Here is a 22,424-nt window from a genome sequence, read left to right on the forward strand (position 1 = left end):
TTTTTCGTGCGACACCAAGTCCCATAAGGCTACCACTCTTTATAAGTATCTCCTCGGTGATATGATGTTGCAACGGTTGCAACGGGCAATGGCAATGGTAATGGCTACACGCACCGTAATATTATAATTGTAGAAACAGTGTTCCATCGCCAGGATATCACAGTAGAAATGTAGTTCTCGTTACTCAACGAATCTAACGTGGTTCAATTGTATCAGACACATTTTCTCGATCAATTAAATACGACCAACTGATCTGTTCCATGAATTCCCTACCGAATAATACGTAAGTAAATAGACTATAGACACGTCTTTATATTATGAATTAACGTGATTAACGTGGCTCGAAGCGAATTATCATGAAACGAACGCGATCGTAGAGGATGCTCGACGTATGGCTCGAATCAAACTGTGTCGACCGTACGATCCGTGTACAACGGTCGATTGATTGTTCCAGGTCAACAGAAAATGACAGTATTAGAAACAGAGGAAGATGCAGATAAGCGTTCTGTTCCCCCTAGGAAGAGAATTTGTTTGTCCCTTTCTGGCCGCGAGCATACGAGCTCTAACATTTTTCAGGCTCCTCAGATTTCTGAGAGGGAGGGCCGTTTGAACAGGAATATCTTTATTACCTATAGTACGTAACGGAGATAGAAACCGAACATTGTCAAAGAAATCTTTCTAATTCCACGTTCATTAATTTCTGAAGGTACAAGCAAAATGTTGAATGGTTATCGCAATCAGCTGAGCAATCATCAAGATGGAAGTTACGACGTGTCTAGCAGTGGTTCCGAAGGATTGAGAATAGCCACTTTGTGTAATTTAGGGAATACGTGTTTTTTGAACAGTGTGATATATACTTTACGGTTCGCACCATCCTTTCTACATAACTTGCATCATTTGGCCACCGACCTGTCCAATTTGAACGACAAACAACTTCAAACTAAAGTAAGTTTTGTCACGGGGAAAAATACACTTTTCTGTAGCACGACGTTTCCCTTTCGCCAGGCGAAATCGTCGTCTCTAGGTAGAACCGGGGTATCGTTAACGTCGAGCGGTAGCAGGAGTTGGAGCAGTAAAGATCTATTGGCTCTGGCTGGACCGACGGGAGATACGAACAAGCACAGAATACAAATAGCTACCGAGAAGCTGCACGAACTGTTCATGGCCTTGCGCGCGTCCGAGGCGAAAGAAAACAGCGAGCCCTATCAACCAGACGCATTTCTGCAAGCCCTCAGGGACGTGAACCCTATTTTCGAAGGGAATCAGCAGCAGGACGCTCATGAGCTGTTGGTGTGCCTACTCGATAACATTAGGGAAACGTTCCAGTTGTTGGTGAAACACAGAGAAAGTCAATTCGGGCAGAGTAGCGACGGAGCGTCGGATTTTTCCACGGAACATCTGCCAGATGCACAGTCGGAAGGTAATAATTCGAACAAACGAAGCATTCGTAAGTCTAGAAAGAAGAAGAAGCTGACGTCGAGGGACAGCTCGTCCTGTCTCGTACAGTCGAATCTGAACGGCGTGTCCTCTAGACCTTACGAGAACATGAAATACTACATGAAATACTGCATGAAGTACGAGAACGGTCACACCGAATTCTCCGAGAGTAACGGAGACGCGAACAGTCACAGGCCGGAGAGCAAGAAATGTTTCATTTCCGAGGATTTCGAAGGCGTCAGCCTTCTGCGGACCACGTGTCTCGAGTGCGAACACGTCACCGAGCGGAAAGAAACGTTCTGCGACATATGCGTGCCTATCGACATTGACAGATCGAGCGAGAAAGGTAGGTAACGACGAGGGCCATTCGTACCTGAACGCTCCGTGACGATCGAACTGTAAACGCGTTTGCTTCCAGACAAAGATGCGAGGCCCATAGACAGTAGCGAGGTCTATAAACGCGCGGTAGTGACTAGCGAGCTTCTCTGGGGTCGAGACAAGTACTGGTGCAGTCGTTGTCTTCGATACAACGAAGCTCGCAGAGCAGTGTGTTTCCCATCGTTACCGAGGTTGCTCATATTGCAGTTAAAGAGATTCTCTACCGCGGCAGGGTAAGATCTCTTATCCGCACTTGCGTTCATGCGTTTTCCAAATAAAGCTAGTAGAACCGCCGTATCTAAGAACGTACGTTGCTCTTTGTCAGGTCGATGGAGAAAATAAATAACCATATGCCAACGCCGTTGACGTTGCAATGTTTCTGCGAGGAGTGCAACAACGATCAGACGCGTGGAACCACAGCCGGCGGCAGATCGGAGTCGCGACATGTATATAAACTGTATTCCGTTATAATGCATCAAGGCGCGACGATGACAGCTGGTCACTACGTCGCATACACTCGCCTGCCCGACGAATCCGCGTTCACAGAGTACTTTCAGTGTGACAGAGACAGCAAGAGGCAAACTTCCGGTCAGAGCGGCAGCGGCGGCAGCGTGAGTGGCAGCGGCAGTGGCGGCGGCGGAGGTGGCAGCGGCACAAACGCGAATTCGTCTTCGGACAAATCGTCCGGTATATTGAAGTATTTTCGAAGCAAGCCGAGCGCGAGCGAAAACAAGGAGCAGCTGATCAGATTTGGTTGTCGCAGCATGGATTGCTGCGGCGTCAGACGCCACAAGCTTCCTAGTACGTGGCTGGAATGCGACGACGAAGCAGTGCACGTGATACCGTTGCGCGAGTTAGAAGATAAATTAGCACCGAACCCGCGGAACTCCGCCACCCCGTACCTCTTGTTCTATGTAAGGTCCACGACGTAAATATTCCTCCCCCTCGAGCGAAACAGATTCTATGATCGTACGATATACGAGAAACCTAAAAGTGCAATGGGCCTTGTTCCTTCCTGTTAACGACCACGCTGTCACACACATCCTATGTACATCCGTTTACTCTCTACGAGTACAATAGATCAGCGTGTATAATCTCGTAGAAGACGAACGAAGTAAATTATGAAAACATTAGAATTTGATAGTTAAACGATACGCAATAAGTTCTCCAGGCTAATGCTAAATGAGTCTTGCTAATTAACACGCTACGAAGTGTCAATTTGTATTTAGACGACATTAATGTTAGTTGGGTCGTGGACCGTTTTATTTCTAAGTTATCTCTGTAAAAATAAAAGTATGTATTCTTCATTTCACTTATCCATTCCTTCTAGTTTTAGATCCGTCTTACGTTCTTGACAAACCGTAAGCGCGACTATCAGATGTATCTCGTCGTTAACGTATTGATTTTCATTACCCGTGACCCGTGATCTGTATTGTACTACCGAAAATACGTGTATCATTTTATTATATTTTTTATTTATAAGAACGCTGATTTTTAGCTGACTTACATTTTATAGCAATAAATCTATAATATATTCTTTTTATATTTTTTTGCTAAGATTAAATTATAAATATATTTCTTTAAATATGTTTTTATATTTCTATTTCCTGTGCGCTATGGCGCGATGTTTCGTCCATTCCTTCGACGACTCATCTATTTGAAAATCATTCCATTTCTTTTATTTAACCGTCCATTTGAGTTTCATTCGTAACGTTACTTTTTTCTAATGGAACAATCATTGAGCTATACAGGATGTTCCAGAACTGGTGGTACACTTTTTAATGGGAGGGGGAATGTTCGCCGACGAAGGAATCTTTTTCTTTCTTGGTGTATAATGCATGCTTGCTGAACTCGGACGCGTAAACCACATGCTTGCGTACCGATAATATTTCCGAGTGATTGACAATATTATAAATTCAAGTGATTCGATCGAATACTGAACTTCTATCCCCAACATAGCTGTATTTACTGCAAGATAATGCAAATACAGACAGAGAGTATAAAAAGAGGGATAGAGATCCCTTAGAGCTTCTCGTTTCTTGGAACTTCGTCGCCTTACTCTTCTATCTTACGACTTTTGACAGCCGCACACACTCCAAATCAAGGGGTGCGGTAGCGGCCCGAAGGCAAGTTTGAGGCAGGCAATGCAGGCATCGCATACTTTTTCGGTCGGCCGGAAAGTGGGGACGACGCGACCATGGTGGGGTCTGGCACTTGATGGGGATATGCTAGGAATGGTCAGCGAAGGCGCATGAGGGGAATAGTAGTGGGGCTCGAAATACGAGCGAAAAAGAGGGGAAGCGAGCCGTGCACGAAAAAATTTGAGGCCCGTCAGGGGGCAGCATTGCCGTCGGGCACCGCGTACCCTTATATACACGTAAATTCGACATTTTGAACTTCTTTCGTGAATATTAACCCCTTGAACGGAAATGACGAATCCAGCTCGTCATAAACTTTCCTCTTTTTCAAGTGCTGACTAAAAATAAATTGTCGTTCAAGGGGTTAATTGTTTCCACTGTACTTTCTTAATGCTTTAATGTCATAATACAGTTTTTGTAGACTACTTTACAATGTGTAACAAGTCTTATTTCAAAAGATGTCCTTAATGCAGAGATATTTTTCAGAAATCACTAGATGGTCCGATATCATGTTTTATACAGCTGAATGGGAACAATTAACAACGGGTAAATCTGTTAACGATAAATTATTAATTATGCGGAACGTCGACGAGGTGGTCGTGGAAATGTCGGAGCGACCGTTTCGATCGTACGTGGCTGTGGCTACTGTGACTATGCTACATCCATATATCGATTATTTCGATAAGGGTCAGTAGTGAATAGTAGCGCTTTACCTGTCGGTCTGACATATCGTAGTTTCTTCTACTTAAGTACTCCTATCAGGTTGCAATTTTTTTCCGTATCAAAATCGCGTTCTACGTGTCATGATCGCACTCTCGCTTCGTTAAGAAAGGTAAGTAATACGAAGAAAAAATTTTAGCGTTACCGAACGAATGAAACGCGGTACGATTAAAGTTCAAATAAAAGTGAGACCTCGTACAATATATTACATAGTTTTTACTTCCTATACTTGGCGTACCTCTTTATTGTTATACATAAGAAATATTTAATGGTCGTTGAACTTTTTATTTGCATAAAATACGAGTAAACGACGTGGCTGTGAACATGTTGTTCGACAGTAATTTAACGTCAATTTGAATAATATGGTGAGTGTAACATAATCATTTTTATAAATTCTGGACGTGCGCATTTTGGTGTAACACATTTTGTAAAATCCGATTCACAATGCAATAAATTGTTGGCCAGGAGTGGCGAACGGATCACGTGAAAATGGAAAATCGAAGATTACTTAAATTTGCAACTGTACAGAATGCATTCACGATGCACGTTTAATGCACGTTTACGTTTATACTTGTTAAAAAATTAAGTGCAATCGATACATTCACGGTATATCATCGTCGATGAGCTCGCGGATGTCGCGAACCATCGACGTCCGTTACACGCACGGCACGCCACGTTACAGCATACGTTTCCTTTTTCAACTGATCGGATCGACATTCGTCATAGAATCGATCATGCAGATGATATTATTTTATTTATTCGTTGATCACAGGTCTGGCCAAGAGTAACGAAGTAACGAATTTTCGTTATGAAACATCAACAGGTTTCGGTCGATTTTGTAAGTATGGTTTTCACCGCCTATTCGTACTTGGCTCTCGCTGGAGCAGTCTGGATATTTCTGCGGCTCATCCAGGCCTGCTTTTGGCTACCACGACACTTGAAGAGACAGAATCAAGTCCAACAGATGTTACAGGACAAGGCTCGTTGAATCTATATTTAGTTGTATCATCTGCATATTCGCACTTCTGTCACGTTATAATTTTCTATTTCATGACTTTTACGAAATTCAGGTAGAAAACTATGAGAAATATATAATGGAATGTGAAGAAAAAGAGAAGCTCGAACACGGCGAAGAGGTGAAGAATCCCGAGCAGGCAGAGAAATGGAAAGAACGTAGAGAATGCCTTGCGATGTTGAAGAAAGAGTTGAACAGGGTACACGATGGTCGCGACGAGCCGCAAGATTGGGACTATCTTTTGGAGGAAGAGGAAACAGAAGAAAAAGCTGACATGAAGGAAACTAAAGGCGACGAGACGTCGAAAAACGGACCTAACGACGAGACAAATACAGATACGACCGCTGTCAACGAAACTGTCGGTCCAGAGAATAAAAAGGACAAATAAAGACGACGGCACGCGTACGTGAACCGAGAAAAAAGTTATTAACAATTACGCGCAGATTCTATGACAACTAATCGACTCACCATTCGTGTACGTGTCGTTGTCGTTCAACGATCGTTCAACAATTAGTTCTTACGAATACTTATATTTCGATCGTGTATCTGTTCGACGACGAGGCAAGCTATACTCGTGGTCCCGAGAGTCTAGGACCGTTTCGCGCAGTTTGGAAGGTGGTGGGGGTCGCAGCGAACTCCCTCCAGACGGTTCAGTATGCACGGTAAAGCATTGAGATGCGTAAAACGATTAAAAACTGAACTGTGCCCGGTCCTAGACTCTCGGGACCGCAAGTATACAATAATTAATTTTTAATTCAAAGATCTGTGAGCGATACCGTCAGGGAAACTGAACGAAAAATTGGGAATACCCACTCACGTGCCTTAAACCGCGACGAAAGTTTCATCGTCGTGATTCGACGCGAACGCATCGATTTTTATAACGTAACGATGATACATGCATAGCAGGCATGTCAAGCTCGTTAACTATTGAGGGCCATATTAAGTATTATACCATTCAGTATAGTCAAATAATGTTTACACTGTCCAAATTTGGTTGAATTTGTTGAGCTGTAGTTATTTTTAAAATTACTTGCATATGTTTGTCTGTTAATGTTGATCCTTCTGCAGTTTTATTATTTTTTAAAGTAGAAAATGGTTGTCCGCACAAATGTGTGCTACCGAATATAGATCCAGTGTTGTCAAAAGTAAAATAAACGTATTGGTTATCAATAGCGGGCCGTTTGTTTGACATGCCTGATGTATTTTAGGTGTAAACATTTCGACCGAACGTCAGTACAGAAATATAATTTTTTATGCAACTACTGCACAGTATTTTTGAAGATACATTAAGAAATGCATGTTCATTCAAATTGTTCTATGTGTATTATGTATATAAGTGTATATTTGTACTGTTTGAATTATAAAATGTACTGGAAGGATGAGCCAGTGAGTGGAAATTGGAACGTTTACCTTAATGAAACTTGGTACTACACGTACACGTGGAAAGGGCAGTTTATATCCTTTGCATGTTGCCATCGTTTCTTATCTGAGCAAAGAAGAGTTTCGCCCGAACCTATCGATTCCTTTCCCTGGTTATTTTTAGAGAAGGAACACGAAAGGGACGCTACGACTATGACCTACAAAAGACCGTGGTATCACACGAGAGAGAAGAAAGAAGCGCACATCGGTCTTCCTCCGATTCTATACAACTTCCTTTGACCTCCAATCGTTTGAACATATGTTTCGACCGCATTCATTAGAAGTTGTCACATATCGTTACAGGAACTATGGAATTATCTCAGGATATAACGGCGGGTCGTCACGATAATTAATAGACGATTAACAGCCGATGCCAGCCATAGAGATAATACACATAGAAGAGATGAACCGCGCCAAAACCTGTCCTTCTGTTAGAAAGAGAAAAAAGACCGGTTACCTGTTCTGTCCTTGTCTAATGACGCGTATAATACACATATCCAACAACAAAAACAAATATTAAACTGCTGCTACTGAGCAGTGCGCATGCGCCATTAGGGAAGAACCGATACAACCGACAACCGATTCTTTCTCTTTTTCTATCATTCGAGACATTTTCACTTGCAGAGGTTCCTATGACTCACCTCCTCTATATATATTATCTCAATGATGCCAGCTGACACTAATTACGTTTTATGATCATCGAAATTCCTCAAAGACGGTAACGTTGAAACGAGTTTCTGGAGAATCATCGTCAGATGCCGCCACTGGAAAGTATTTTGTACAGAAACCAATATAATGGCGGGAGGGCGCTGGTCGAGTGCACGCAGCAAGGGGCAAGAGCTCGTGAAAGGAAATTGGCCCTCTTGGCAAGTCCAGCCAATAAGTCATACGTTATCAGTGGTGCGACGCGAGAGGCAACGTTCGAAACGATTTTACGCGTGTAACACACGTGTTCGACGACGATGTCGTCCAGAAAGCGACGTTACGCGTTCGTTTAAACACCGTCGATGTACACTCTCGTCGCTGACCTGGAGACCGGCGACAGAAGCCATGCCGCAGCAGCGCAACCCCCGACGGAAGAGGCCGACGGCGATGACAGCGACGAATCGTCGTCTTGTCAGCTAGGGAACGACGACAGCAAGTAAGTAAGTAGATGAATGTCGTCGACGATCCTTCCGTCGTTCCCTCTCTGACGATCTCACGATCGACGAGATTCACCTGCTTGCATGCCTTTGTTCGATGCTTTCGACTCGTTCGATTCGTTGTGTACATTCTTCACCTTTAATCGTGATCGACCGTCGATCGATCATTCAAGAATCAGTGCACGAACGACGATTGTCTAAACAATCGGTGTATCATTGTCGAAAGATCGTTACGTTGTAATCGTGTAACAAGATTACATCGAACAATGGCGATCAGTGCGACGATGAGGGTAGCGTTAGTAATGGAATTCTGTTTTCATCCCAGTCTGATGGTTCTCTTGGTGTTCGTAAGGAAATCTTATTACGAATTTAAAGCTATAAAATTAAACAGAGAACGAGATGAACCGGGCAGGTGGTTCCATCCGTTCTCGACGCGTTACCTGACGTACTCTAGCCGTGTGCTCGTACGAACGTGAACGTCGCTCGATACGTGTGCAGATCGAGCGTGAGTCTCGCGTGCACCCATCGCGTGGCCGACACGTTTGCGCAGCGAGGTCGTCCATGACGAGGTCGAGACCGTCGCATCGGCGCATGTGAATTATAGTTTCGCGGGCGACTGCGATAGCTGTTTTGTCACCGCTAGAGCAGGTGACTGGAACGGACCGAGGTCACTGACCGGTGAACTCTGACCGGACCGAATCGAACGTCGTTCTTGTATCACCGTAGGAGACCTCTCTCTGGTGATCGTTTCCGTTCACGATCTTTGACGTCTTTCTCTGATCAAAATACAGTCCGTTCTTCGTTCTTAAACCTTCCGCTCGCGTCGAGACAAAGACGCTCGTTCGAGAATATGATAAAAAATCCTATTAGGACGTTCGACGTTTGAATCCGAGGGATCGAAATTGGATTATCAGACGGAAATGTCCATTTGAAAAACGGAACCGTTGAACTTTCGTTTGCGAATCACAAGAAGGACAGGTATAAGATTTCTTTCGACTTACATCAGTCGCGATATTCTAAAGGTTTTGCTCATCGCGTATCTGTTATCTCGTTCCAGCGCGTCCATCGGTTTTCTGCACGGAAAACCGAGTATCACGCAGCTCCGTTCTATCGATCCCGCAGCAGCCAGGACGTTCCCCGTCTTTCTCCTTCTCGTCTTCCTCGGCTTTTGACGTTTCTCTCCATTTTCCATCGACCGTTCGCCCATTCATATTCTGTCCCTCTTCGACTTCCATCGACCGCCGACCTATTCACTTCAGTTTCCTCTCTTCGTCTAATTTCCTTACCCATTTCCCAGACGTACGTAACACGTTTGACGAGCGTGACCAAAAATCCGACGACGATGTTCCTGAGATCTTTTGGCTTCGAAGTTCTCGTCCGACGAAGTCGAGGCGACGATCATTTTGTTTCAGTTCGAGAACGTTCCGTCCTTGCCGGATGATATCGTTCGATGGCCTTGACACGACGAATATTTCTGTTGCAACCGTGAACCTGTGTCGACGTATTCATACCGAGGGGCCTATTCACGTACGTACGTACGTAGAAGGAACGGTTAAGGGTCAGCTAGGGCGATAGACACTTTCCCAAAGGCTTGAAACATGGTACGCTTCCTACGCGGTAAGCAATTTAAAGAGCCGAGGTCAAGGCCTCGATCCCCGAGGGTCGAACGCACAAAGGGAATTCGCTGAAAAGAAAAATCTAAATCCAAACATGAATTGTGCAGCGAAACGAGACACGATCGCGTAACGTTCGTGACGCCAGTGAAACGTCGCACGTCTTTGTATTTACTCAGGTATTACGACGATGCCCGCCTGTTAGAATAAAAGCCGATGACGCGCTGGTTATCTCCGATCGATGTTCGTCGGAAGGATCTCTTTATCACCGAGCCGCGGTTTCGACCCGATGAGTGCGTTTGGCACGTAAAATTCATTGATTTCCGATGCCCGTTTGGTCGTTGCCGACGACGAACGAAAATCATTTGTGTGGTCCGTGCCCGTACACTCTGCTTCATTTTGCCCCGACGTCGTTGTAGCTAATTCGGGAGCATTCGGGATCCTGCGATGCACCCCGTAGGCCCTTTATTTATAGGAACGACCCGGTGTCAACGGCCTGAACGATCCCTCTGTGATATTCCTGGTATTTCAACGATTCAAATGCCCCCAACTGCTTTCACCGTTCTACGACGTTTTCGATTCGTTTTTCCATTGCGATTCCTCTCATTGGCCATTATAAACATCGATTTGGAAAGTACACATTCTTGTGACAACTACTTTCACATATTGAGTACCCCTTCTGCGTCCATCGTGGAGGGGAATGAATTAGGCATTGGTGAAAATGATTTAAAAAATAGAACCCTGGACAATGTATCGCCGCTAAGAATTAAAACAAATACTATAACGACCATAATGTAAGGAAACAAGGTGTGTTCTAGCGCATCCCAATTATCAACTAATCATATTTTCGGCCCTTCTTCGGCCATACTGGATTTTCAACCAATCACAATTCGCAAAACAACGCGTAATTATTGAACAGAAATTACACATGAAATTACACACTCGAAATATTCAATATGTTACTACATGATACTACATGCACTAGTACATTGTTTATAGACATGTTTTATAAATCACTATGGAATTACGGAACAAATAATTGACGTTACCATCTTTTAGGTTCATTTTTTCATTTCCACAAGCTTTCATCCACAAATCAGCAAGTGTCGAATCTGCAGGAAATCTATGCAACTGAATATCTGTGTTCATCTTGTTCCCACTCCGATTTCTACACGATTTTACCAAACACGATGGCATTTTTCAATATTCTATCGATTGTTCAATTATGCCGTGTTTTTAAATTTAAACATTACGTCGCCATATTACAATATGGCCGAAAGTGGGCTACATGCGCAGAACGAGTCAAAACGCGCCTGCCTCAAGAACACACCTTGTTTCCTTACATCATGATAACGACCACGAAAATTAATCAACAGCCGATAAGAAAACGATCTATCAAAAACCACAAGGCCGCTAGCCTAGCGACAAGAATTGTTTATTAACAGCGTCGTTAGCAACGCGTAACTATATAAGGAATCCTCGTATTCTCTTGCTGTGCTCGATTGGAAGAAAACGAGGTAAGCCATCGGTCGTCCAACTGAGAAGGAGAGTACGAAGTCTAGCTATCGGACGTCCACTGTAGCTAGGAAAGTACAGTACTACCCTGGGTCGTCCTTTGGAGACGCCAAACCAGAAACCGAGTACAGGGGACGTCACCCGGACGCCTGTGAATGCTTAGGTTAAGAGTGTTGAGAGAAAACGGTCGGACTATCCACCAGTCGTCCTGTAGAAGTAGAAATCTCTCGTGTAAAAGAAAAAACGGTCGGAATAACCACCGGTCGTCCTCTAGGAGTAGGCATAGTTTGCGTCAGAGGAGAGTAAGAAGATATAACCTGGGTTATTCTTCGTAGGAGAGAATGACTGAAGTATCCGCCGGTCGCCTCGAGAATAGAGTACAGAAAACTCCAGACGCCTCTGTATAATAAGTTCAAATCCGAGTTTCGCGTTAGGAGAGAGTTCGGAGGTTTAACCTAGGTCATTCTCCGTGGGAGAGAACGGCTGGAGTATCTTATCTACCGGTCGCCTCGAGAAAAGTGTACAGGAACACTCCGGACGCTCCTGCGTATTAATTCAAATCCAAAAGCGAACCGGAGAAAATTCGATTTCGTAATAATTCTCACGTGTCGAAAAATTGCCGATATGAATAAATTAATGTTTCTGTTCTCCAGAACCTTTGTTCTTCATTCCCGAATTTCGCCTACAGTATTATAATAAATACGTTATAATACTGTATGATAAATACATTATTTCGCTGAAGTACAGAGTCTGTTAATTCCATAAGTGGAATTACCAGTTAACTCGACAGTACCTTCTTAATGGAAAGTCAATGTTTGAAATCGTAACATTTTCTCCCGTGAGGTCACCTCATTTCTTCGCTCTACCAAGGTTCTCGTCGACCGAAAGATGGAACCGCGCATCGGTGCATCGATGCTTGTACGTAACAGTTTCGCAACGTGCTCGGCACTTTTAACCGATGACGATGATTCTAGAGCGGTTAGGTAACTGAAAGTACATCAAATTTGGCGTTCTACGCCGGGAACCGACGATCGCGATCAGTCGTTCGTCGGTCGCGACGATCACAGATCTTCGACTGAACATGTGACGAGTGGTGGTCCGCTACGATCGCAGTCGACCCGACCTTGCCCTGAACGTGACTTTCTACGTGATAAATTGTAATTGAAACCTTGACGCAGGGGCGACCTACGGTCGCGATTAACGACTCGTCGAACTCGAATCAAGATTTGATCATGGGTGAGATGCTTTCCGTCGTCGAGGCGATCGAAGGCTGGACACAGAGGGTGAAAGGATCCGTCGAGACGGATCCCGCGACGACTGACACACCCGAAACGATAACGACGATCGAAACGAACGATGCGACGCGTGATCACGATTACGAGATTTACGAGCAAGCGTTCCTCAAGGATGCGCCGGTTCTTCGGGACCTGTTGTTTGGAGTGCCCGTCGAGAGCAACCTTTTCGAGATCGTTTGCACGATCAATCGGTTGGTCTTCTTTTACGTGATCATCAAGTGGATCAATTTCGAGGTATGGGTTGTGACCGGCGCTGAACCGTTCATCTTGAATCGGTGAAAAATACCTAGATGTTCAAGCCGAATGTACCTTGAAATGGCGCCTATATCCCCTAGTATCCCTCAGAATTCCGCTTACCAACTAGTTTTTCGTGTACCTTCCGTTGAAATACACCTTCTTCGTGTGTTCTCATGAGGAATTCAGTAATGTTTTATGTATATGTCGGATACAAGTCGACTTATACGCGTTTAAGCCGAATGTACCCTGAAAGGGCGCATATATCCCAAAGTATCCCACAGAATTCCGCTTACCACTTAGTTTTTCGGGTAGTTTCATCTTGAATCGGTGAAAAATACCTCGATGATCATGTTCACCCCGTGCTCTCAACGTCAATCGCCGATGGAAAATGTCGGCACTGGCGACTTCCGAGACAAGTAAATTTTAGATCGAATCATGAGGAAGGATTCGAAGACGATATAATTGAGAGCAATGAGACGAAAGGAATGCTTCGAGGAAGAAGTACATTCAATGCGATGGAACGTGCGCTACGTGCAAGTTTATCAGAAGATTGTGACGAGAAGATCGATGATAACGAAATAAATACTTTTGGAAGAAAAATATATTTAACGTAGTACAGTTTTAGTGATCGGCACCTCCTTCGATTTAAAAATAAGTTCTACCGGCGCGTTTACTCAATGTACACAATTCTGTAACGTGTAAAAGAAGTGAAGCTTCGCACGAGTACTTCTGATGCTTACAATATGGAATTCCATGTGAACCGCGAAGCGACCGGTCGGTCGCGTGGTTCTTTTTATTTCTTGAGTAAACTAACTACCGATGTCCGTCCATTTGAATGTGTACGTTGTTAAATAAATATTTGCATATTGGAAAATATTTGTACGCCACCGTGTTTGGTTTGGTGCACTCGTGTCTATCACAGTAGCGACTGGCAATTGCGTTTCGATCGACTTTACGTATTCCTTTTGCGCGTCGAACACTGGTCGATCGATGATCGTCGACTCGCACGTCGGAACTGTTGGGTTCTCATGGATAGAAACACACCTTTTGTTGCTAGATATCAAGTCTAGTAACAATTAATGTCGTTTTCCAATACATAAACGAACACTAAAAAACGACACTAATTATTACTAGACCTAATACTTAGAAAAGTTAAGATTTATTCTCTTTGTTAACTCGATACACGTGCGTATACAAAAATATTACGAAAAGACAAAACGCAACTACCTCATGCAGACCGAATGGCGTAGTGGTGTAGATACTTTTTTAAGTTCGAAACATCAGGGCGGCTCATCTTCGTCGTATTTTCCTTCGGAAAGCGTTTCACCGTCGATCCGCGTCTCGTTTAGAAGCTGATCGCCTATCCATTGGCACGAAAGGGTATTTAGAACGGAACGACGGAGCACGCATGTTCGTGCCGTACTGGCGGGTCTTCCGTCTCGAAATTGTGTCCGACGTTCCATCTCGGTTCCCTCTGGCAGAGAGCCAGCAGCCCTCGGCGGACCGAATTCTCTTTGTCGACCCACGAGAATCCTCTGAATCCCCGCTGGGAGTGAAAAATCGGGACAATCGAAGGTTTCCCGCAGAATTTTCCGGAACGACACGGTTTGCCGAACCTGACCAAATGTTTGCGCCGACGATGAAATCGTGCCGTTTCGTCACTGCAACGCCGGACACGTGGACCAGTTGCGCGACGGCTTTCAGAGAGTTTTCCTTCTGGTCCGCTGCCTCGCGGAACCAAGTTAACCGGGTTTAGAACGGAGAGAACTGCGCTGGACGCGTTCCGATTGTTCCACCTGTACTTTTAGGTTACAGGAAATATTGAACATACGCGTGTCCGTGTCGACCGACCGTGACACAACACCGTGTCGACTATTTCATTCTTCTGAACTCATTCAATGAAAAAAGTACCAGCTGCTTCGTTAAAACCTCTTCCGGCTGACGCCTTCGCCGTACTCTTCGTTTCTCTTTCGAGGACAATTCGAGAAATCCAATCCAACGAGATCGATTCTCTCATTTCGATTTTATAGAAGAATTTTTTGCTCGAATTTCGATTATCCAGATTTGTGGAGAATCGAACATCCCTAGTCGGAAGCGTCTCCGATGCTGACTGATGCTGACAGACGAGAGAAAAAAAAGCTGCTCGCAGCGCCCGGGCGGAGTCGAAAGGATGCTTCAAACGACTCTAAATTCGTATTGCGTTCCATACTTCGTTCTCATATTTCTTTGTACCACGTCGATGCGTTCGCATCTAGAGAACGGATCGATACGAAGTACCACCGTCCTTCGTTTATTGATTTTACCATAGACCTTTGGAAAACAAATTTGGATTCTACGACGTCGAGCAACGACGGAGTATCCGTTCAATGAACAACGTCTCACGATAAATGCATAAAAAGTTCCTTTTTAAAATAACAATAATCATATCGGGCAGGTTTTACACAATTTTTCCTCGTTGCCGCTGATTCTATATTGCATCGATGGCAAGATGCGGTTTTAGAGGGTCGAGGTCCACGGTCGACGTCGACGGTAGTGCGATGGCGCGTTGGCGAGGGTGTCAGGGACGGGAGAGAGGAAGTGGGCGACGTTCCCCACGTCCGTCTGGTTTCTCCTCTCCTCTGAGCCTCCGAACGGGAGACGAGAGACGGGGAACCGGGACAAGGGACGAGAGACGACCAGAGTTAGTCGGTCGCTAGACGTGGCGGGAGTAGGTTCTTCGCTTGTCGGAACGTCTTGGCTCCGATCGACGTATACAGGGTGTCTAAATCGTACTTTTCTCATATATACGACCGCGTTGCACTCGCGACCTGTATGTCCGTCGGTTCGGGACTCTTCCACACGAAGTAGCCGTATTTCGATACTTATCTACGGGAAAAAATCATCGGGAACGACGCGGTTAATGCGACGCGGATCGTGTGAACGCTGGACGATAATAAAAAATAAATGCGAACCGGTCGTTGCACTCGGTTTTCGCTCCAGCAGTGTGATGCGCGCGTGTGTCGTTCGTTGAATTTCCATGCGTGATTCGTGTTCGGGCAACGTACCGTTACTCGTGACACTAGCCGAACCTCGTAGCGTAGCCGCGTCGTTCGTTGCAAACGCTCACTTCCTGTGGTACCACCGAGCGTACGGATCTCGCGAAAGTGCAGCTCCAGTACGGAGATTCGACTTGAGATAGATCGAAGTTCTCGAGTTCGCGGTGGTCAGTCTTTGCGAAGTGGAACGGGCGTGATCGTGACACCGGAAGAGAGGCCCGTTGTGTCTCCGATCATCACCGGAGATCCGTGAACACGAATCGTGTTTAAACCCGGGCCAGTGTTTTAACGGTCGAATCCCGCGGTGTGACGGCCGCGACGGGAAGTCGAGTCTCCGGAGTCCGATAATGCGTACAGTAAGCAAAGCGATGAGACATCGCGCGATCAGCTGACTAGCCGAATTGTTTGGCGGTCGTAGAGAAGACTGGAGGACCAACGACGGACGACAACGATCGTCCACTTGTTCGGTGATGACGTTCGGGACACCATTCCATACCGAGAAGGCGTATTTTCCCAGCGATAACCCAATCCGGTACGTTATGTCTTCTCGTACTGCACGATGCCGCGTTGTTTCATACTTTTGCGTCGTACGACGTCGACCGATAGAAGTTAAGGTTCACCCAAAGCGTTGGAATCGACTTTTGACCGGCTTTTCGGTGCGGACGCCTCTCCGTGCGTCGATCGGAACCGGTTTCGAAGAGGACTTTCGCGATGCTTTACTAAATTGTCACACCGAGCGTTCGGTCGATAGCCTCTCTTTGATCCTAGTATCCTGATTTTGTGTACGAATTTAAAACCGGAATATGCACGAAACTGTGCGGAATTTTATCGTGAAACGAGAGGTACGTGCGGTTAAAACTCGCATTATCAATCGCCGTTCGGGCGTCGTGCATTTTTCTCTTAGCGTTCGGTACGTTTCTACTGGTACGTCAGCTGCGCCATTTGTGTTTTCTTGGAATTAAATTTTTCTATAGATCCGTGAAATCCGCAGAGCTTACCGAACGACCGTAATAAACTCGGAAGCAGAGAAAGCGTCAGGCGAATGGTATGCGAGTCCTGAGAAGTGAGAAAATGACTAGAAAACAGATACATACATGTACGTATGTATACGGCGTAGGTAGGCTTTGATACTGTCTTGACGCTTCCTTTGTTCCGTTGCTATGCGTCAGGAATCTGAATGGCGCAGCGAACCATGAGAAAATTCCGAGCCGCATAAATATGTGAAACGTCTCTCGTCGACGAGATTTTGATGTTACTTAAAACGCGTCACAATCGAAAACGTGTATATATAGAATATAGATAGAGAGATAGATTATAAATAGGACGGACGATCGATCGACGTCTGTGGACGATATAGGAGTTTAGCCGATTCGAATGTGAACACGGATGTTGGCCGGTGAACCAGAACAATGCGACGATACTTACAATGATCGGCAGAAGGGACGAGCAGAGGCAAGGTCATCAGGGGGTAGATCGCTGTGACCGTATCATCATCGATACGCTGCTATTTGAACAACGGAGTCGGAACGAGACAAAAACCAACAAGAAACAAGAATTAGAAAACAAGATACTCGTCGGTGTTAAACAGTTGCCAGATACAATTTACTTCTGACTTCACTCGTTAAGGAATATGTAATTATTTGGCAATGAACGAACTAATTAATTGTGTTTGAAACGAAAATTGTAAATACTGTCAAAAGCTACAAGTTTCATATAAAATGTTTTTTTCTATCATTCATAGTTACTTAGTGGCGTAAACTGCTACTTTTCTATCACGAGTGTTTCGATCACGTGCGCTTCAAATCACAGTGATTTTCGTGATCGCTTTTCATTGGTGGAGAGTGGACTGTGAAGATGACGTGAATTTGTGAATTACGATGCCAAGTGATTGCAGTGATCGCAGTGATCTGAATATCTAGAGTCTCGCATATACGTGATTGTGATTCACGATAGCCACACAAGTGTTTTGGGCCCCATTCGCTGTCCCAACGATTATACAGGCACTGCCACTCTTTAGTAATATCTCAGTGGTTCGACAGAGCAACACATTTTTTATTTAAATTATGTAAATGTTCGGACGTGAGTCACGGTGCATTTATTTCCCGAGTTCAGCGGCGAGGGAGGTTCCGACCCAGGAGGGAAGATATCGTTCGTGACGATCGTGTCCCCCCAGCGTCAACGACCCCTTTCGAATTCGTACGTCGAAAAGTCGTCGGTCGTCCTGTCCCGGCTATTAAACGACGAAGCGAAGTGGCTGTCCACACGCGAACGAATGACGTGGACGGATGTCAAACTGAATTGGCGCAATGACCATAACCAGGGCCTGACACGGCAATGGATGTGCGACCTTTCCTTGTCGTTTAAAAGAATAGAACAAAATTATCCATGCACATAGATACATGCGTCCACACGTGTGGAAACTGTGGTTCGTTGCACATGAAGAAATCGTGGAACGATTCGAGCGTCGACCCAAACGCGAAAACCGTGACGCGAAACCCTGATCCGTCGCCGAGATTCAGGAAACAGCTTTCAGGTGTGAAATTATGCAGGATTTTATTACTTGGATTTGCATCGCACGCGACACGACATTTCTCCAATAATTCATACGACGGTCGATCGATTTACTTCTATACGACTACTTACTAAAATCACTGGCGAAAGCTTTTACTCGCCTTTATGCCAATGGCCCGTTGATTCATCTTGACACGTTCGCTTTCCCAGCGAGACGTACTATCGTTGCGTGTTTCAATGATCAGTCGACGGTGGCAATTTTCCGTTAAACGGACGTTAACGCGTCGTGGAAAAAGCTGAGGAACGAAATAATAGCGGTCTCGACGTTCCACATCGACCCGTACCGGTCATTTTCTCATTATCATCAATCATTCTTTCCATTTCGGCGTTTTCATCCGTCATCGTCGTAGAACATTTTATCTGTCCGAGGGTATTTGAGTGAAGAGCACTACACGAAGAGATGCGAGTCAAAGAGTAAACAAGGAAATGCCGTATAACTTTATAATGAACAGGCACCCACTGTTAATCGGAACGTCGATAGTTCATATCATCGTTTCATGATTCTGAGCGTTTCCGGTTGACTCGCGGTCTCAATTACGTTGCATGCGTCGTGCGCGACTTGCTGTAGCTTCTGAAACGTTGGTTGAGGTAATAGACGCAAGCTACGAACAGTGTTGAGTATCGCCCGCGTTCAGATATTGGACGGTCAATTAACTCTGAAGTTGAATTTATACATAAAAAAGTACCTCATTCTATTTAAAAAAACAAAGTTGACCTTCATATATCCTTGACGCGTCTACCTATGGAAAAACTAATAATACCAAAATATGCCCCACTCGATACTATTTAAGGGGCCTTACCAGTGTGACCGCCTAAAATGTAGGTCATTTTTGGGGAATTTTTTTAAACTTCGTGGATGTATTTGCCTATAAATGAACTGTGTAAAATATTTTTTTCGTACAAAAATAACTAAAGGTGACCAAGTTATGCGCTATTTCCTGAAACGCCAGAAAAAAAAGTGATTCAACTGCTGACTTCAACAGTTCGTTAGGATGCCTGAAATGAAAAAAGACAGAGACGCTTTTAAACTAGACATGCTTTATTGTTGAATGACGTAGGATATCCGAGAAATGTTGAAATCTGACAAAATGGCGGTCGACGATCTCAATGATCAAATGAAATAACCGATCTCATCGCGAATCAACATTAGATAATGTCTGTTGAATTTTTTAATAGAATCGATGAACGTTCATCTATTGTATGTACTCCGCGTGAAATCGGGTATTCGATCGCACAGTATGGGTAAAAGTAAACGGTAGAACGTGCGACCGACGAGCGAGACAAGGAAGAGAGGACCGTCTCGCGCTAGGTTTATAAAAATATTTAACGGAGACAGCATAACGGGTGTTGTCGAGGCTCACACACGCGATAACGACGATGCGATCGGCCGAGAGCGATACGTCATTCGACGCACGTCTACACGTGACGGCGACGGACGATCCCCGCGACGTAATGGAGGTTGCAGTCAAGGCTGTAGAAAGGCGTCCCTTATTGCATCTTGCGAGCCGTGCCAACCGGTCGTCGACCTGCCCGCGCTCACGTCTCTTTGCGCAAGGTCATTTTACTTATCGTTAGATTCGTTTTAACGCGTTAGTCGCGTTCCGTCTAATGAGAGGTCTTCAGCCGGTCAGTTTTACGGTGAGGATTTAAACGACGATAATCTATGCTTTTCTTTCGTTCTTCTCCTTGGTCAAAATTACTTTCCCAAGTCTCTATAGTAAGATCGATGAGTCTCTTTACTCATTGTCCTTTGACAACGATGTTCGTTCACCCCACGTATAGAACTAGAAGAAAATGCGAGTGTTCGATCGATATCTGATATTCCACTCCCACGTTTCGATCGAGTAGCGTCAGATCTCACGAGCCGTAGGCGTGATTAGCTTGTCACTGCCTATCTATGCCGCCTGTGGCCTATGGCCTATGGCCCGTGCTCTTTGCGTCTGAACGGAAGGACAAAGTATAGGTGGTATATGTGCGACGTCACGTCGCTGGTAGATGACGTCGTTAATAATATAAAAACGAACTTTCACTCGACCGGTGAACGACGTCGACCTTACGGTGGATGCTCGCGAACACCCTGTATAAGGACGAACAGTGTATTCCTGTAAACCGATATTTGGCACTATTCCTGCCTGGTTATCGATAAAACAGAGCTAAAAACGTCAAGAATTTACCGACGCGTGTTAGGAAAGTCACGTGACTACCCTAGCCCCTTAAATCCGATAACTGTTATTCGTTACCCGTTCTCGTTTTAGATACACAGTTTCTATTACGACGTCGCGGGGTACAGCCTAATTTTAATCGCTGACAGAGGCTCTCAGCGTTTCTTTTTCAGAAGCTTTTTAATTATCCCTCGGGGTATTCCACTCGGTAACGAGGAACATTATAGTCGTATACTCATGAGGATTCTCACCATTATTATACGAGACTATGTTCTTTGAATCCGTAATCAAGTCTCCAAATGCGAGGTCGATGTTCCTGCAAAAGTTAACTCGAACCGAAACAAACGAGTCGTTGAAAACGTTCGTCGTATCGTCATTTTTCACTTTTCACTTTTTTTTCTCGTTTCTCAGAAATTCGTGAGGTGTTTCGCCTGGCGGAGCACGGGCAAGAGTGAAACTCGTTTTGAAGTTACGTAAATCACGTCGAAGTTGTGGAGTTTGATCTTTGGGCGTCAGTTTCGGAACGTCGATACGACGCGACTCGCGTTTTTCACTTTTAATGCGGCAGATCGGTCTCGATCGGTGAACGGCCCGAAACGAGTGATCGTCGTTGACGAGCACAGGAAAAATTTGAACGAACGAAACCTGCGGTTGGAATGTATTTTTAACGACGGGAGCGCGGAAACGAGCGGGCGCGCTCGTTCTTGTTGCTTCGATCGTGACCCCGGCGCGGCCCGCTTCGTCCCCGACGTGACCTACGCGTCCGGGTAAATGGGGCAAAGAGCGAGCCAAGAGTCGAGGAGTGCACGGGTCGTCTCATCGAGATCTTTGGAACGAGGTCACGCCAATCGCAATTTATCCATCGTGGCCCAGAGTGTCTCTCTCGCACGCGTAACGATCTCGGTTCTTCTTCGTCTTTTCCTCGCCGATCCCCCGTCGACGTAACAAAATCATCGACCAGTTCAGCGCCTATGATTCGTACGTTCTTCAGCTTCGTCCGTGCCAGTCACGAGAACTAACGCGTAAGGATCGTTCACGTTTCCTGGGATACGACTCGATCGAATGGTTGAGTACGTACACATACGCAAAGATCAGCCTTGTCTTCGTCAGTGAAAGCGAGAGCTGACGTTGCGTTCATGCAATTTCTTTGCCCGTACGCGTCATGAGTAAGATTCTTGTTCTTCGATCGACAATTGGCGTTTTCAGAGCTTCTATTCTCCCTCGTATGCACATTATCGTTATGCATTTGTACGATGTTGCCACGCTTCGCATCAAACACGCACGTACAAATAGTGAACAGCATCCTTGACGTCAATGACGATTCGTTATGCTCTTTAGTTATCACGTATTATCTGTCAAGCATCTAGAACACTTGGACTGCTCATTAGATCATCTACTCTCTTTGTAAAGTCGCGTACTTTAATTGCCATATGTAGGATGTCCCAGAAAATGTGTTAGGACCGAAGACAGGTGATTCTGTAGGCGTTCAGAATCATTCTTTTTCGAGTCTAACACTTTTTCTGAGGGACCCTGTATGATGCCTTGGTTCTTGCCCACTTTGAATATGCGTCGATTATTGTGCCCATAATTCTGAAAGTGGTCTAAGTCGAAATTTAAAAAAAAATGAATTTATCACTTATTTCACGCGACATGATTTTGTCTGTGGATAAGTCAAAATTAGTCTGTGGATAAGTCAAAATTAACTCAGTGGTCTAAGTCAAAATTAAAAAAAAAAATGAATTTATCA

At 44.9% G+C, this 22,424-nt stretch overlaps 2 protein-coding genes across 3 annotated transcripts in view; both read left to right on the forward strand.

Moving 5' to 3' along the window:
• Positions 1-6: 6 nt before the first annotated feature.
• Positions 7-7,088, forward strand: LOC108628532 (ubiquitin carboxyl-terminal hydrolase 1-like). The gene is given in 8 exon segments (XM_018030526.2): positions 7-283; positions 455-634; positions 707-945; positions 1,006-1,783; positions 1,856-2,048; positions 2,141-2,729; positions 5,467-5,652; positions 5,744-7,088. Coding segments are annotated over 7 exon segments (2,487 nt in total). The 5' UTR covers positions 7-283; positions 455-465; the 3' UTR covers positions 6,077-7,088.
• Positions 7,089-7,920: 832 nt separating this feature from the next.
• Positions 7,921-22,424, forward strand: part of LOC108628530 (uncharacterized) — a 17,582-nt gene continuing 3,078 nt past the window's right edge. Inside the window, exon 1 of one of the 2 annotated variants that reach the window (XM_026816562.1) lies at positions 7,921-8,248. In XM_026816562.1, coding sequence (XP_026672363.1) covers positions 8,115-8,248 — 134 coding nt within the window. In that variant the 5' untranslated portion in view covers positions 7,921-8,114. Of the gene's footprint in view, positions 8,249-15,377; positions 16,477-22,424 lie in introns of those variants that run through there. The other variant, XM_026816563.1, reaches the window with a different exon arrangement.

The sequence above is a fragment of the Ceratina calcarata genome, unplaced genomic scaffold (assembly GCF_001652005.2).
Source record: "Ceratina calcarata isolate Rehan_Ccalc_2016 unplaced genomic scaffold, ASM165200v1 scaffold527, whole genome shotgun sequence".
Taxonomy (NCBI): Eukaryota; Metazoa; Arthropoda; class Insecta; order Hymenoptera; family Apidae; genus Ceratina; species Ceratina calcarata.